This window comes from Zea mays, chromosome 6 (assembly GCF_902167145.1).
Source record: "Zea mays cultivar B73 chromosome 6, Zm-B73-REFERENCE-NAM-5.0, whole genome shotgun sequence".
Taxonomy (NCBI): domain Eukaryota; kingdom Viridiplantae; phylum Streptophyta; class Magnoliopsida; order Poales; family Poaceae; genus Zea; species Zea mays.
In genome coordinates, this window is record NC_050101.1 from 153,610,998 (window position 1) to 153,628,780 (window position 17,783).

Genomic DNA, 17,783 nt, shown 5'->3' on the forward strand with positions numbered 1-17,783 from the left:
AAATGTCGCGCATGCAAAAAGGGAATTTAAGTATAAAACATTATTCAAACAAAAGAAATTGCATGCAAAGCTCTTCTTTAAATAATATTACCTACATCCAAAAATATAATTCAAGAATCTCGGTGATACTTATCTACTACTACACATTATGCAAGTGTAGCAAGTGATCTTGGTGAGAGATGTAGTAGATGTGTTTCCTGTCATAGATACAGACATAAACACACATGTGGTGTAACAGTACCTACTCTTGGCCTTTGCTTGAGAGGTCACGGGTTCAAATCCCCTTGAGGACATGTGTGTTTTTTTATTTTAGCTAGACGTGGGCTGTACGGGGGAATGGGCTTTGAGGGGAGGCAGAATGAGAATGACAGAACATAGAATGATGGCGTGGGAATGAGAAACACATAACAAGAAATGGGAATGATGACAGAACGGGAATGGCAGAACAGGAATGGTGGCAGAACATGGAATGGCAGACTACTATTGCAGTCTTAATAAGTAGTAGAGATGTGGGAGATATTTATGCACTATATTTTTACTATGTATAGAGGAGTGAGTCGAAGAACGTCTTATAAGTTACACAGTAGAAACATATTCCGTTGATACATAAAATTATTTCTCATACTCCACCCTATGGATTTGAGATAGACTTGTATCCGAGCTTTGAGAAGTGGTGGAATGTCAAATTCCAAGCCAAATAAACTACTTTATTTAGTAAATTCCAATACTCCAAAATAAATAGATCCGAACGGTCACTACACCAAAATAGTGAACTTCCTAGAGCCTAAACCCTAGGAAGTTATCGCTAAACTCTAGAAAGTTAGCTAAACTCTGGGAAGGGCAAATAAGTGCGACACAAAATTATTATATGCACAAATCATGCACTAATGTAGCGGACGAATGAATATCTTTGTATTATACATCTCATTGCTTCTCGACTACAGGCTACAATTCTAATAGAAAATAAATCTACCAAGCTGCTCTATCTGCATTTCTGCCCAAACAAGAATTTACAACTTCGGTCCTGGTGGAAGACACAGGCGGGAGAAAGGAGAGTGAGAAGAGGATAAGATTGAGTAGGGTTTAAGATAAAAAAATATAACTTTCTAGAGTAAAGCCGTAAGAAGTTATTTAACTTCTTAGAAATTGTACATGTACTTAGGAAGTTAGCTTTTCGTTTGACTGGTCAAAAGCTGATATCTAACTTCCTAGAGGAGACCGTAGAAAGTTAGCATGGACAACTAACTTCCTAGAGGCGGTCGTAGGAAGTTAGCTGCCCATGCTAACTTCCTACGACTGCCTCTAGGAAGTTAGCGGCTCGTTTGACCGCACACACGGGTCAGCATGTGAAAACTAACTTCCTACAACTTTTATAAAATACCGTAGAAAATTATGTTTATTTTCTAGAGCTAGCAGTTGCATCTCAGAAGTTATTTATTTCCTACGGTTTGTTATAAAAGCTGTAGGAAATTAAAAAACCATAGGAAGTGTATGATTTTGGTGTAGTGGGTCCCTAAGTACTATTGATAAATTCGTAAGGGTGAGATATATTTCTCAATCTCAGAGTTGCATATCAGTTGAATACTTGAATTTGAAATGCTAAATTACAGAAGTGGGCAACGGGGACACAATGTTTTATTAACTGTTAAAACTGTATTTCTTCCGGTGTAGTATTAGTTGTTATTCTGGTTGAATAAGTATAGTGTACCACTACCTCCATGTCTTACATTTGTGTCTTCATAGATGATTTAACATAATTATCCCACTCTCGCTGACACTTAATTGGGATGATAAGTCTTTGCACGTTGGGTGGAGGACCTACGTTTAGCACCACATCAACGTTAATGTCATCAACATCATGTCAACCAATCTTCTCCTTAGCCGTAGCAACAGCCTCACTAAAGAAAGGTCTATCATCGAATATCACAGCCACACGTTGCATGTCAACGAACTCAACATTTCCATAACGATCTTGTTCAACGATGCCTCCATGGTATATGCCCAAAAAGTTGTTCATCTATTTGAAATACAAATTCAACGTTGAATAACCAATTGCGATGGTTAGTGGATAACCCCGTCCACTATGACTAACTATAAACTATCTAGTGCCTAATAAGTAATTATAAAATAATACAAAATAATGACTAACTAATACCTAACTACAAAATACCACCGCGGTGAAGTAACAATTTACCAATAATAGCGAACTATTAACTACTAACAATTTATCAATGATAATTACAAATAAATAAAGGATGGAGAATGTGTTACCGGACGATGGAGAGCGTTGCCGAGGACGGCCGAGCGGCGAGATAGGTGGGGCGGAGTAGTCGGGGTGGCCGGGCGGCCGGGGGGCGGCTGGCGAGCGGGCGGGAGAAGAGACCGGCGGCGGCGTGCGAGAGAGGCCGCCGGCGGGGGCGGCTAGCGGCCGGTGCGGCTGCCGCACGGGGGCGGTCGGGACGGGCGGGCAGCGGCGGGAGCAGTTGGGCCGCTGGGGCGGACAGTTGAGCGGCCGCGGCGGGCGAGCGGGAGAAGAGGCGGCGGGCTGGCCGGCCGGCAGGGAGGGGCCGGCGGCGCGACGGCGTGCAGGATGGAGGGGCCGAGGAGAGGTTGGCGAGCGCAGGCGGCGACAGTAGTGGAGATGGAGGAAGACGAATGAAGTGGAGGAAGGAGATGATTACCGGTATTAAATACCTCAGCGCCAAGATCCATGGCGCCGAGCTCGGCGCCAAGATCCATGGCACCGAGCTCTGTCACATCATCTCGCCACGTCACTTACGCGCGGCACCAATTAAATTGGCGCCTACACGTTTGACGTAGGCGCCAATAGTGATGACGCCGAGGTAAGAGTCTATTTTTTGAAATGAAACGAAAATGACGTATTTGTAAAAATAAAACTCAAAAGGACTAAATTACAAAAAAGACGGTATTTTGTTACACTATACTTATTCAACCGTAATAACAACAAATACTACACCGGAAGAAATACAGTTTTAACAGTTAATAAAACATCGTGTCCCCGTTGCCCACTTCTGTAATTTAGCATTTCAAATTCAAGTATTCAACTGATATGCAACTCTGAGATTGAGAAATATATCTCACCCTTACGAATTTACACATCAATGAAGCAGAAAGGAAGTCCAAATGGATTTATGGATTAGCGTACCAATGAGGTCACAAGAACACAACAATCGTTTGGTACACGCGGATTCAGAAAGGTAAAGAAATGACTTCCTATCTACTGCGGCAAGCTAGATAAAACTAGTCCCGTGTCGCATAAAGTTCTGGATGCAAAAGTGCAAAACACACTTTGAAATACGAAAAAAAAAGAAATCCTCTTATTTTGCTTGAGGATGCGAAGCAATGAAATCAACCGCTGTCTTGATGGAGTCAATCTTCTCTGCATCGTTGTCAGGAATCTCAAAGGAAAATTCTTCCTCAAACGCCATCACGATCTCCACAGTGTCCAAGCTATCAAGTCCAAGGTCCTTCTGAAAATGAGCACTAGGTGTCACCTGCAATTTGATGGAGAAACAAGAACTGGTTACTGACGATGGCCCAATGCAATGAATTTATAATCCCTGAACATAGAAGTAATGCAAATACTAATGTCCATTTTGTTAAGCCCCAGATTATAGAACTGGATTACTGAAGCAATGCAAAAATGAATCAGAGCAAGCATACAACATATAGTTTAAATTTGAAATACAACCAGGAGCCCAGGGTACTAAGCCAATAGATCGAATGATTGGCAAATATCTTAGTTGCATGTGAGAGACATTAAGCATAAGCTAGAGAACTGTCATACTGATCTTGAACAACAAAGGACAGAGAAACATTATTTAAGAAGGGTACTTATTTCATAAAACACAACATGAATAGATTTTCCATTGATAAGAAACAGCTGCTTCCTCCAATCACAAATATAAGTCCATCTTGGTTTGTCCAAGTCAAGCTTTTTTTAGCTTTGACAACCAACAAGTAAAAGATGCAATTGTGCAAACTAGGAATAAATTCTAGGGGGGTTGTCTAAATGCACTCCTATAAGATACTATTATTTGTTTTTCTAACAGGTATTCTAACTTCTAAGACATAACAAGAATAGAGGGTAAAATAAAAGAAAAATATACAAACAATATCAGATCATACTAGCACTTGTACATCTACTGGGACGTTGCCATCTAACAGCCCACTACATGCAGGAACAGACACTAACAAAGTGGAAGTAATGCTAAAACAATGAAAGCAAAGGTATTAAAAAAACTTGACCTGCGGAGGATAAGACAACCCCGAGCATTATATTAAGAAGACATCACACAGGTCGAGAAAAGGACTGAACCCCTGCAACGACTGGGGCCAAAGCCGGGCCTTAGGCCCGTGTTTTGGCATGGGACAGGCAAGGGTCTTTGTAACCCTAGCCTAAAATTCACTCCCACGGGGAGTCAAACTCAGAACCTGAGGAGTGCTACTCAGACCATCTAACCAACTCAAAGATATTACTAATGTTATCATGTAAAACACTTTCGCAACATGTAAGTCTTTCTATTTAATTTTATATATATATATATATATATATATATATATATATATATATATATATATATATATATATATATATATATATTGCAAGAAAAGAGAAAAACACCAGAGACTTTGTCCATGCCCTACTAGACTTATGTTGTGATCGGAAGAAGTGAGAATTGCTATACTACATGCAGGTAGTGTTTGTTTGGGGGAACAAGACAGGCACTAAGAGAGATATACCACTTTGTCAATATTCCCTCTAGATCAGGTCTAAGTTGTCCCAATAAACAAAGGGACGAAATAAGACGATAAGACCACATCATGGAGTCCTTACCCCACCATTCAGACCCTCTCAACCAAACTAAAGGCATCCTCAAAAACAGGAATGGAACCATCCCATCCTCTAAGTCCCCAATCCAAACACAACCTTGGTGATCGTGCTAATAGAATTACCCTATCATTATTAATAAGAAACTTAAGCTCTGATAGGGAAGACAAAAGCTTTAGCGGAAATCTAAATGTAGATTCCATTGTTTCAAACTTCCAATCCCCACTTAAGCATTCCACAAAATGCAAGATATTTGGCCACAATGATATTCTGAAAAATAAAATAGGACAACTAAGCTAAAGGCTATATCCATATATTTCAAACTGAACTAGGAAATAAAAGCCAGACACAACTCACAAGGTAGCAGACAAGCCAAGACATCTCAACAAGATGGAGAAGTTGAATTGCTACCTTGCCAGTTAGTACAACAAAGAGGCTTAAGGTTACAATGGCCCCGTTTGGCTCCACTTCTCCACCAGCTTCTTATATTGAAAAAATGCTAAATGCTCTGTTTTTTCTGTAGCTTTTCATGAAGTGCTTCTCAAGATGAACAGGCAGAGCCGAGAAGCAAGACGCTAGGCGCAAGTGGCTTCCCCGGTTCTCCCCCCTCTGACCCGTCCATGCACATGCATCTCCTCCGCCCCACGCTCGCTTACTGCACCACTCCTGTCTCCTCCTTTCACCTTGGCCAGAGAGCAGCATCCCTCCAGTATCCAGTTCCTCCAAGCGACAGACCTCTAGACCTCCCTGCCACACTAACCTCCACCTTCGTCGTCACCCTTTGCTGAGATCATCACAACCCTCCGCTGATCTACCTTTGGGTGCTTTGTCGACCTCCACCATGCCCCCTCCGGTAGTTGAGATCCCCTTCAAGATTGACTAGGCTGGCCAAATCCCTTCCAAATATCCATCCTGGTGGCTGTCCTCCCACTCTCATGCCCCCATCAGTTAGTGTTTTCCCTCTGGCATGTCTGCCACCATTTACCTCCTTGCCGCTTGCCTTCCCATCGCCAAACACGTCCTTGCCACCATGTGCTACTGCCATATGGGTCTTGTGTGTCAGTGTCTAAGAAAAGCTGTAGACAAGCCAGGCTGCCAAACATCTACTTAAACTTCTTCAATAAGCAGCTTGTGTGGGCAGCTAGCCAAAAGCTTGCTTTTCTATAATTAGCTTCTTCGGTAAAATGTTCCAAACAGGGCCAATATCATGAAAATATTAAATAGCCCATGTATTGATGCAAACGTCATTCACTGTCCAATGTCACTGAATACCAAATTGACCAGTAACAAAGGAATTTCATTGTTTCTGAATCAAACATTGACAACTATAACACTGAATCATAAAGTACGGAACTCCTGTTGTCCTATACCCCTTGTACACAAGGATTCCATCATCATTCTACTCCCTAAGGCTTCCACCATCAACTAAAAAACAAACGCAAAAGTAGACAATTTGATCCCTCAACTAACGCTTTACAATCGCTTACACATTTATGCCCAGCTTTTCGTGAAGAGCCTAAATCACTCCGTAACAGGAAACCAGCATCAGGACACGCACGCTCAAAACCCTAAACCATCCAGCACAAATCCAGATCCGCGAACCTAACAAAACTTACGGGCAGCAGCACAGGCATCCGCCGAGAATAGATAGATCTCGCTCACCTTTGAGGGTTCAACCTTCTGGAAGTTCTTGACGACGGAGACGACACGGTCAGCGACCTCGCCCTTGTCGAGGAACGACCCCTTTGTCTCCGTCGTCGACGACAGGAGCCGCCCTGCCGCGGGGATGGTCGCTGCCGCCGCTGCAGGGTGGACCACCGGCACGCGGAGGTGGGCCAGGAGCGCTCTCCTCGCCGCCGCCATCGCCATTTTAGTGTTTTATTACTCCTGGAACGATCGAGGCAAGGTGAGCGGAGGCGAGTGGGGAAGAGAAGGGCAACGTGGAGACTGGAGAGTGGAGACCTCGTGTTCATACAGGCTGGTACAAATCCTGTTCAGACTGAAATTGCGGCCCAGGTAGCCCATTCAAACAAATTCACGGGCTCCTTTTACTGAAAGGCATGATTGAGATTTGCCTACCACTAAGGCCCTGTTTAGAGGAGATAATTGGATTTTTGCCACTCACAATGTTGTCTTCTCGTTATAATTAACACTGTGTCTATGAATTGTGGGTCCAGCTGGGTCTATAAAATGTGGGTCTGATGGCAATTTTACAAACTTGTTTGTTGCTGATGGCAAATATCAGAATCTCTCCTGTTTAGAGAGCTTCACTTCAAGAATTTTAACTTCGTTCAAACTTATTTCATCCATACAAGTCTAGCTCCACGAGCTTCAGCTTTAAAAAAAATCGAAAGTACAGACTAGTTTCATGAAATTCATGAATATCCTTAGAGGGTGCTTCAAAAACACTGTTTTTATATCTACTCATGAAGCTGCACGAAAATTACACACCATGTCACTGGTTATGCAACATACTACATTTGTTCTATCTCGTGACAACCCACTAATAATTAAGGGTAATCAAGAAAACTCACACAAATCAATTGGACTATAGAAGCCGAAGTCCATATGCAAGCCAAACGCTTCTGGAACCCATATTAACAATTTATTGGAGCTGTTTTATAGTGAAGTTGTAAAACTAAAGCTAAAGTTTTTAAAGTAACCTATATTTTCTAAAAAATCCTATTTTCTAAAAAAATAGAAATAACCTATATTTAATTAAAAAACGTTCCTTGTACCTTTAGAATCTAACACTTCCTCCGTCTTAAAATAGTTGAATTCTTCTAAATCTTTTTAGCTAAGATAAAGTATATTGAATTCTTCTAAATCTTTTAGCTAAGATAAAAGTATAGTATCTACAACAATATCTAGTATATGGTTACATGTCTAATTTAAATTTAAATTTATTTTTATAGGGAGGGTTTACTTAATTTTAAATTTATTCTTTTGGATGGTCCATCGGACTGTATTACAACTGGACCTCGATACAAATGTTTTACAACTAGACCTCGATCAAATTTTGTGTCATTGCAACACACAACCATGGTACTAGTTTTGTTTTAGCGAGGAGTTAACTATTTTTAGCTTTAACCAATCTATACTACTAAGATCATCTTCAATCTATACTACTTATTAAGTAAGCAATAGTAGTCTGTCATTGACTTATTCTGCCTTTAGTTTTGTTTTAGCGAGGAGTTAACTATTTTTAGCTTTAACCAATCTATACTAGATTATTAAGTAAGCAATAGTACAGGTGTCCAGCAAAAATTATCATGCCCACGCGAGTTGAACCTGACCAGTTCAGCCACCAACAGAGTTCTTATTATTAAGTCTGCGCCAACGCTTATAAGCCGCTCCATGTCTCCTTTACTAGGCAGTATGGTAATAAGTTTTTGCAAGACAATACAACAACACAGCAGTGCAGGCGTTTTGGGCTGATTTTTTGGTGCGGCCCATACTCTAGCTAGGTTTGGGGTGGCCCATAGTCGCGCGACAGCAGGAATAGCAGTCTTCTTTGGCCGTCCGCTGGCAGCCGAGCAGGCCCAAGTGGTGCGTCCTGTTCACCCACGACGCCTGCGTCGGCCCTGCCCGAACTGGCGTGCAGAGCAGTGCTCCACGACGCCGCCACCACCTGCCCCAGCAGCGGCACGCTCCGACAACGGCGACCATGGCGGTGCGGGTGCGGGGGCTGGGGAGTCTGTTCCCTGCTAGATCCAGTAGATAGCCGACTCATCGAGGCCCTCCGTGAACATCATCTGCGCCGATCGTCTGCTCGGCTGCAGCGGATTAGGTGAGCGGGATTCCGGTAGAGGAATGTTTAGTTTGGGATTCTAGGTTCCTCGCTCCCGTGCCGGAGACGGCGCTGGACGATGAGGCCAGGGCCGCGGCGGCGCGACGCATCGCGGAGAGGAAGGCGCGAAAGCGGTCCGAGCGGCGCACCTACCTGGTGGTCGCCGTGATGTCCAGCCTCGGGGTCACGTCCATGGCCGTCGCCGCCGTGTACTATCGCTTCAGCTGGCAAATGGAGGTAACTAGGCGCGGGTTGAGGCAAGGACCCCCTCTCCCCGTATCTCTTCCTGCATGTTAACCCTCAGGATCTGGCCCCAATGCTCCAAGTTTTGGGATGCAAGCAGGAAGGTTTCCCGCAGACGTACCTCGGGTTGCCTCTGTCCAGCACAACGCTCAGACTCACGACCTTCTCTCCCCAAATCGCCAAGACTGACAAATATTTGGCGGGCTGGCAAGCAGCCTTGTTAAATCCCACTGGCAGGGCAGTCCTAGTGAACTCGGTGCTTGACTCTCAGCTCGTCTATGCCATGTGCGCTGTGCCTTTGCCACCTGGGATTCTCTCCAGGGTGGACAGCCGAAGAAGATCCTTTCTCTGGACTGGCGAAGATCGGTGCTCTGGATCGAGCTGCTTGGTTGCTTGGGAAAATGTTTGTAAACCGAAACAGGCAGGGGGTTTGGGCATCAAGGACCTACACATCCAGAACACATGTCTGTTGGTCAAGCTCATTCACAGATTGCACTCTTCGGCCTTGTCGTCTTGGGCAGCCTGGGTGCGCTCGAATGTTAAACTAGCAACAATGGAGGGCGAGATCAGGGGGTGCCATTGGGATACTCTGAGAGCGTTGCTGCCCATCTATCAAGCGACCAGTTCGTCTCAGGTTGGGGATGGCTGCAGCACTGATTTTTGGCATGACGCTTGGTCTGGGCCTGACGACCTGTCTACAGCCTTCCCAGCCCTATACTCGCACTGCATCAGGCAAAAGGTCTGCGTGAGAGAGGTGGTGCTGCAGGGTTTGCACCTAGTCCCGCGCCTCACGCCACAAGCCCAGGAGGAACTAGAAGCTGTGCTAACAATAGTAAACAACACAAGCCTCGCCGATCGACCAGATACCAGACATTGCTTCCTTGCGGATCACACTGGTAATTTTCAGACCTCTACTCTCTACAACCTGCTTAAAGGGTCCTTGGGGCATGGTGATGTTAGCACCACTTTCATCTGGGGTAACAAAGCCCCCCCGCGGGCACAATTCTTCTGTTGGCTGCTTATGCAAGGAAAAATTCAGTGCAAATGGAACCTGAAGAAAAAAGGGATTGTGGATGATGACTGTTGTGAAATATGTAACCAAGACAGTGAAACTCCTTCGCACATCATCTTCCACTGCCCGTTTGCACGCCAATTTTGGAGCTCCATCGGATTCTCTGTCGCTGATGATCTGGGCACCCAGGACCTGCCAAACATCAGTCGCCCTGATCGCCTTCCGGGTGCAGAATTCAACTCCTTTGTCCTCCTCTGCTGCTGGCAATTGTGGAAACGCAGAAATGGTGTCGTCTTCCATCAGGATCATGCCACTCTTGCGGTCACTTTGCATTCATGCGCTTCTGAAGCAAAAGCTTGGGCGTACAGGCACAACAGGAAAGAGGCACAAGTATTAGGTGCTTGGTTGTTGGTGTTCTCTAATCCTATTATGTAATCTCATCTTTGCTTCGCCCTCCCCCTGTAACTATGCTAGCTACAATGCTGCTAGCTTGGTGTAAACTCTAGCCGCTCTGGGCAAAAAGACCTGAATGAAAATCAGGTGGGGATCCTCTCCCCCCGGTGACAGTCTAAAAAAAACTTTCTACTGATTGCCTCTTCTTTTATTTGCTATGGGTAGAGTTGTTCCAGTAGTATGTGGCCATGACGTGGCCCCGCGAGTGTGCCAGTGGTTGAAGCGCAATGCTGGGAATTTTACGCCTCTCCATGCACTGCAGGGCGGCGCGGTCCCGGTGAGCGAGATGTTCGGCACGTTTGCGCTCTTCGTCGGCGCGGCGGTACGCGGCGGTCCTTGGCAGCTCAGCTCTATCTCCAACTTTTTTTCCTTTCCTGACGTGAAACTGGGCTGACTTCCCTGGGCGCGTCCGTGCAGGTCGGGATGGAGTTCTGGGCGCGTAGGCGCACCAGGCGCTATTGCACGCCTCCCTGTGGCACATGCACGAGTCGCACCACCGGCCGCGCGAGGGCCCATTCGAGCTCAACGACGTGTTCGCCATCGTCAACGCCGTGCCGGCCATCTACCTCCTCGGTGACGTCGCGAGCAGATACACCACATGGACAAGTTTGAGGGCGTCCCGTATGGGCTCTTCCTGGGACCAAAGGTGAGCGAGCGAGTGGTGCCCCTTCGTTTGTCCTCACCTTTTCTGTGATCCGCTCTATGGTCACTACTCACTCGTGGCTGTGGTTTCAGGAGCTGCAGGAGGTCGGTGGCCTGGACGAGCTGGAAAAGGAGCTCGCGCGAATCGGCCAGACCATCTGATGGATTCGTCTGGATTCCGGCGCGGCGATCTCCGCTCCGCTCCGTGATTCCGGCGCAGCCTCATGGTTGGGGAGCCGACGACCAGAACCTCCAGAAGGGATTTGGTTTGGATGCGCGAGCGTAGATCTTGACCTGCATTTCGGATGGTCTGTGGAGGCACAGCTCGTACCTGGAGATGTCTGGTGCCATGGAATTACTTTTCTTTTCTTCTTTTCCTGACATTTTCACGCCGGCGTCTTTATTTGTGGGGACGTCGCACGTTCTGGCCCCTGTATTACTGTTCTTATGGCTAGGATTCTGTATATAACTTGTAGAGACATGTTATGAACCACCAGCTCAATGAAGCTAAAAATTTGGTGGTTGGAAACAGCGCTGAAAAAACAGAAGCTCCTCCTTTCACATTCAGAGGCGCTAGCGCAACGAGGGCACGACGACCAATGTTACACAATAGTTCCATTAGCCAGCCTTAACTTAAAGTTGTAGCCACGTAGAGGGAGAAGAAGGCGATGCAACAGTCTTTAAAAAACAACGATGATGCAAACAGTTTCGCGGTGCAAGTAGTAGAAGAGGCTATCTTATTTTAACCCAAATGCATGTAATTTGCTAATTTCTCCCTTTATCTTGTTGTTTTTCTGCTCGTTACTGGATCAGCTATATGGACAAATAAAATATTTTCTTTCAATACATATCGTGCTGCTCACAGAGTGATATTCGAAATAGAAGACAAGAATAGAGCATTGGTGGAATGGTGGCATGGCTGGACAAAATAATCACGGCTCGTTCGGCTCGTGGTTGGCTCGGATCGATTCGATTGATTTTTTTTCACAAACTGTCTGAAATCCTATTTTGGTTTGTTAACGAGCCAGCTCAACGTGCTATCGCATTTCAACAAAATACATTTATGCATGAATTGATGAACATGTTCAGGGTCGGACCCAACACCTTAGGTGGTGGCATGGGCTACCTCGCGAGTTCTAATAGATAGAAGCAAGTATAGGGCAAAAGTATAGGCACGAAGGATCGCAGTGTTATATCGTCTAGGTTATCTCTAAATCCTGGGTCCACCACTGAAAATGTTATATGTATGTGCGGTGTCTATGACCTGTAAGTTAAATTGGTGATTGATGAACTATGTTTATGTATTCAATTGGTCTATACGACTATGCATATAGGTTAAACTGATGAATGTGTGTGAAATATAAATTTATGACGAACTAATGAGTAATAGTTGTATTAATTTGGTGTTGCATTGATGTGATCTGTGAAACTATGAGTATAATTACTATTTTTTGTTGTTAAATTGGTTTGTAATTAACTAGAAATTTAATAGTGTTGTATATATATGTATACTAGGTGTGTACCCGTGCGTTGCAACGAGAGTACGTTGGGATGAGCATCGACACATATCTGATCGGATCTTATATTTCTTTGGGAGTATGAAGAAAATTTGCTCGGAAGCCAAACATGCGATACAATCCTTAATTCCTTGGGAGTTTGAAGAAAGTTTGCTTCCGAGCAAACTTTCTTTGCTTCCGAGCAAACTTTCTTCAAACTCCCAAGGAAATATAAAATCCGATCAGATATGTGTCGATGCTCATCCCAACGTACTCCCGTTGCAACGCACGGGCACACATCTGTAGAACTCAATAATCTTAATTCTAAACCTTAATTCAGGGTAATGAAAATACAGGCATCCAATAGATCCGTATCAGACCTCCTAATTCTACCGCACGCGAAAAATACCGCCCTTCGCGCTCGTAAATCTTCGCCCCAGCCTCTAGTTCCAATCCCCGGCACGAGCATCTCCCGCTGCTGTTCCGCCGCTGGCGCTGTCGAGCAGCAGGCACGGGGAATCATCAACCATGGTTGACGAGCGTGTGGATGGGAGGAGGAAGACGGCTTCAACCGTAGACGCTGTCGAGCAGTAGGAATGGGAACCGGAGCCAGCGAGCGTGTGGACGGGGAGGAGCAAGATGGCTTCCGCCTTTGACGCCGTCGACAGCAGGCATGAAACCGGGGCCGGCGAGCGTATGGACGGGGAGGAGGAAATTAAACTGGGAGCTTGTGGACGCTCGACGGGCAGCGTGTCTGCGTGTGGACAGTAGTGGCGGACGACGAGAACTCATGGGTTCCAGAAAACCATAAGACAAAATTAAACAAGACTACTGTTACATTGGATTTTGATATCAATACACGTAAATTCAAAGAAATAAACTACGTAAACAAAAGAAGCAAACATGTCGTTAAACTCTTGCTGATTGAGGCAAATATATTATTCTAGTTTTGAGATATTAAAATCGTCGAATGTTGTTCTCATCATCGATCATCGAATAATAATTGTAGCATCAATTTGTGTTCTTAATACTGGATATGTAACTCTGGTACCCTGAATCAGGGGTACCTACCCTCTTCTATAGTATGAAGACGATGCACCCGTACGACACCTCCAGGTCACACAGAGAGCGGCACCCGACCCCACCACATAGGCAGGTCTAAGGGCACCACGTGGCGAGGAAGGATAATACATCCCAGGAAGCATCGTTGGGTCCGGACCTCCGCAGAGGAACACCGGACCCCTGTGAGTACGAGTTCGGAGCTCCCGAGGAGACATGTCGGGTCCCCCGAGAATTCGGGCCTTAGCAAGGTCCCGAGACGGAGAGGACCCGGGTACAAGCAAGGGTCCGGTGCCGACACGTGTCCAGGCCTTGCCCTACGCTCCCCGCTCAGGCGAAAACTCGCCGCGGCCACGTGGCTTGTGGCTCGTGACATAAGCCAACGGACCGAGCCTGACGTAAGGCCCATACGGCTGTGCAGTCTTTTGCATTTATTGTGGAGAGGACGCGCCGCCTGCCACTACGCTGACGGGCGACGCGCCCTCTCAGCATTTAATGCGTCCTGTCCAATCCGCCGGCAGACGGCGTCAGGGTCACCCAGCAGACGGCACGCCTGACCAGTCTGTTGGGGAACAGTGCGCCCGTGCCGAGCGGCACATAGTACTCATCGTCCCTTCTACAAGAAGTTTCCCCTGCACGTCAAGGATACAGAGATCTCGGGCGTCAGGGCACGAGAAGATTGCCCCAGCAGCAAACATTGATGGCTTATGTCCCTGGGCCCACATGTCGGGGCCCAGTACCTTTGTGCATGCCCCCCTTCAGCTATAAAAGGGGAGGTATGCGACGTTACACACAAGCTCAATCTTTTAGACCCAATCTTAGTCTCACAAGTTCATACAAGCTCTCAAGCAATACATCACACAGTGGAGTAGGGTGTTACGCTCCAGCGGCCCGAACCACTCTAAATCCTTGTGTGTTCTTGTGTTCTTCCCACTTTTCCAACTAACAAGCAAAACGCCTAGGCCTCTCCTCATCTTAGGATTTAGGACGGGTGCACTCCGTCACCCGGCCGGAGATTTGCTCTCCGATAGTAACTATTTCATCTAGATTAAATGCCCTTCCAACACTTGATTGTCTAAAATTCTTATTTGTGCAATAGACGAGTCATTCAAAATGGTATTGTCCTAACCACCGGTCGTGGAACCCCTTAAAACTTGTTAAAAAACCTCCTTATTTATCTAAATAAAGAGAAGCAATAATCATCAACTATTTATCCAATCTCCAATTCACAATTAAAATTGAATATTCTAATTTAATCCAAATATTCAATCTCTGGAAAGAATGGAGCCAGGAAGGGACGGTGTCACACGACATCGCACATCAGGACGGGGCAACATCGAGAGCGAGGTGTCAGGACGGATTGGTTTGGGTGATGTCGAAAATAATGAAACTGGATAGATAGATGTGAGGACTAACCTAGGACTGAAGACGAGAGTCAGTAGAACTGAGTTGATCTGACAAGAAAACCCCGACGTACATGATTATTTTGGCTCATCCAATTTTCTATTTTTTATACTTAACCTTAGATATAAAGGGTTTTAAAAATTAAGGACAGAGGCGAAGGGTCATGTCCTACTTTGCTCCTTCGGACAGGGAGGCATCTGGACCGAGAGGGTCAGTGATGCCACGAGCGTGTGAACGGGAGGCAGCTGGATAATATGTACCAGGTTTAACAAATATTTTAAGAAAATTAAAGGAACTGGTGGAGTATAATTTTTCTTTGAGGAGTAGAAGATTTTAAGAGTGTCTCAATTTTTCTTTATAGGGAGATATATTTTATGAAGCTGTTGAATATGCTCTAAAAACCTAATATGTACATATCGTGGTACAACAGCTTCACACTCCGCGTTGACAGTTAACGTGCCTGTTCAACGTCCGACACCGTCCATACAACTATCAACCTTAGTGTTTAGAAATAAACAATAATTATACCAACATCGTCCGTGCAACTATCACTGTACCACAAGTACCTTAGTGTTTAGAAACAAACAACCGGCTCCAAAAAATTAGCGCTAACCACCAAACCACATGTACCTTAGTGTTTAGAAATAAACAATAATTATATTTGAATAAATATCTCAATATATATTTATATGATATACAAAAACTATAGCAAAACACGAATAACTGGCTAGTTATATAGAAGAAAATGTTGATATTTGTAATAAATAATGGACATTAGTAGATAGATCTTTGAATTTATTTTTATATAAAATTTATTTGTAGATATAGACGTTGCTAATACTATAAATCTAGTTAAACTTGGGAAAATTTGGCTGGCACAAATACCGTAAGGATAACTATTTTGTGATGGATGTAGTGTAGAGGATTCAAAGCAATTTAGTTTTTTTCTTTTTCCATGAAAATCTATTATATGGGTTTGAAAAAGCAGATAATAGGGCATACGGCACATCTACTTTAGCATTTTGAGAAACACATATCCCCTTTATATGTGAACCCACGCGTGTGAGTAAGACAATATATTTTTCCAACTCTTTATTTCTCTTTCCTCATCTCTTTCTCCATATATGTCTATGTGCGCAGTATTTTTAACCACGATGTTTGGTAGATTTGAGAAGAATCTAAAAATAAAAGACCGGAAAGCTATTAAAAAATACTGTGATATCTGCAAGGAACAAAATGCCTCATGCTAACATACAGAATGTCAAGTAGCCTTGAAATTATAGCCTACTCGAATTCAGATTGTGCGGGATGATGTGAAAAAGGTAAAAAGTCCATATTATGTTATATATTCACACTCACATTAAGAGCTATATATAGAAAAAGCTCAAAACAAACACTCAATACATTATCCACAATTTATATTGAGCTTATTGCATGTTATGAGGCAAAAGGGTAGACTACTGGCTTAAGAAATTTATACCTAGTTTAAAAGCGGTAGACAACATATCAAAACCACTGAAATTATACTGTAATAGTGAACCAACAATATGTTACTCCTATAACAACAAGTTAAGTGTAGCTGCCAAGCACATTGATATTAAGTATTATGTTGTACATGAGAGAGCCTAGAACCAAACCATATATCTAAAGAGCAAATGCTTGTGGAGTGGATCACTAAAGGGCTTCCACTTAACTTGTTTAGAAAAGACATAGCTGACATAGCTTTAATGGAGCACCTATGATTCTGGACCGGGATCGTGAAAATGCAACCATCTCCATCAAGTATTAAGTTCTCCACTTTGAGATAGAAAGATGTATTGTAATCATTGTGTTTAGTAGCATCTAACAAGTTGTTTGTAATACCTTGGTCTATTGAGAAGTGGGATCCCCAAGTTAAGAAATCTCTACTACCTATTAAGACGGTAAGGGGTAGGCTGCCCCATTCCGTGTTCTGCCATTCCCATTCCGTCCTCACTGCAAAGCCCATTCTCATTCCCAGCTGTCTGTCTTTCTCATTCCCCCTCCCTGCAAAGCCCATTCACATTTCCATTCCCGACTATCACGTGTCTTTCTCATTCCCTCTCCCTGCAAAGCCCATTCACATTTCCATTCCCGGCTATCACGTGTCTTTCTCATTCCCTCTCCCACAAAGCCTATTCCCATTCCCACGTGCATCCCACGCCTAGCTAAAATTAAATTAAAAAAACAGGCTCCAAGGGGATTCGAACCCGCGACCTCTCAAATAAATGTGTTTGTAGCTACCACTACACCACATATGTGTTTATGTCTACATCTATTATAGTAAAAACATATAATACATCTCTCCCGAAGCCCACCTGCTACCCTTGCACAATGTGTAGTAGTAGATAAGTATCACTGAGATTATTAAATTATATTTTTGGATTGAGAGAGTAGTATTTAAAGAAGAGCCTTGCATGCAATTTCTTTTGTTTGAATAATGTTTTCAACTTAAATACTTTTTTTTGCATGTGTAACATTTATTCTCCATAATATTTTTCCATGGATCTAACTTATAAATCATTTTCATAAACCAATGCCAAAGATGAATCCATGTTTCTTACTTGGAAACCCCGAACAAACACCACTAGCACGAGGCGCTCGCGTTGGCGTCGCTCACCGACGACGAGAAGAAACTTGGCGACTGCCAGTTCGAACTCTGGAAGCAGTCCTACATGGCCCATGCGCCGCTGTGTACGGCAAGCTCCGGCGCAGCCGCCGCTTGGACGTGGTCCAGAGCGGCTGCACCGCGCTGTCCATCGTCAAACATGGGGACCTCATGGTCGTCGTCAATGTCGACGACTCTCGGGTTGT

General features: G+C 44.5%; 1 protein-coding gene and 1 pseudogene across 1 annotated transcript; one reads left to right on the forward strand and one right to left on the reverse strand.

Annotated features, from left to right (window-relative positions):
* Window positions 1–3,125: 3,125 nt before the first annotated feature.
* Window positions 3,126–6,827, reverse strand: LOC100283105 (acyl carrier protein). Its single transcript, NM_001156007.1, is given in 2 exon segments — window positions 3,126–3,515; window positions 6,515–6,827. Coding segments are annotated over 2 exon segments (384 nt in total). The 5' UTR covers window positions 6,722–6,827; the 3' UTR covers window positions 3,126–3,338.
* Window positions 6,828–8,339: 1,512 nt separating this feature from the next.
* LOC103630301 (beta-carotene hydroxylase 2, chloroplastic-like) lies at window positions 8,340–11,478 on the forward strand (annotated as a pseudogene).
* The last annotated feature ends 6,305 nt before the right edge of the window (window positions 11,479–17,783 follow it).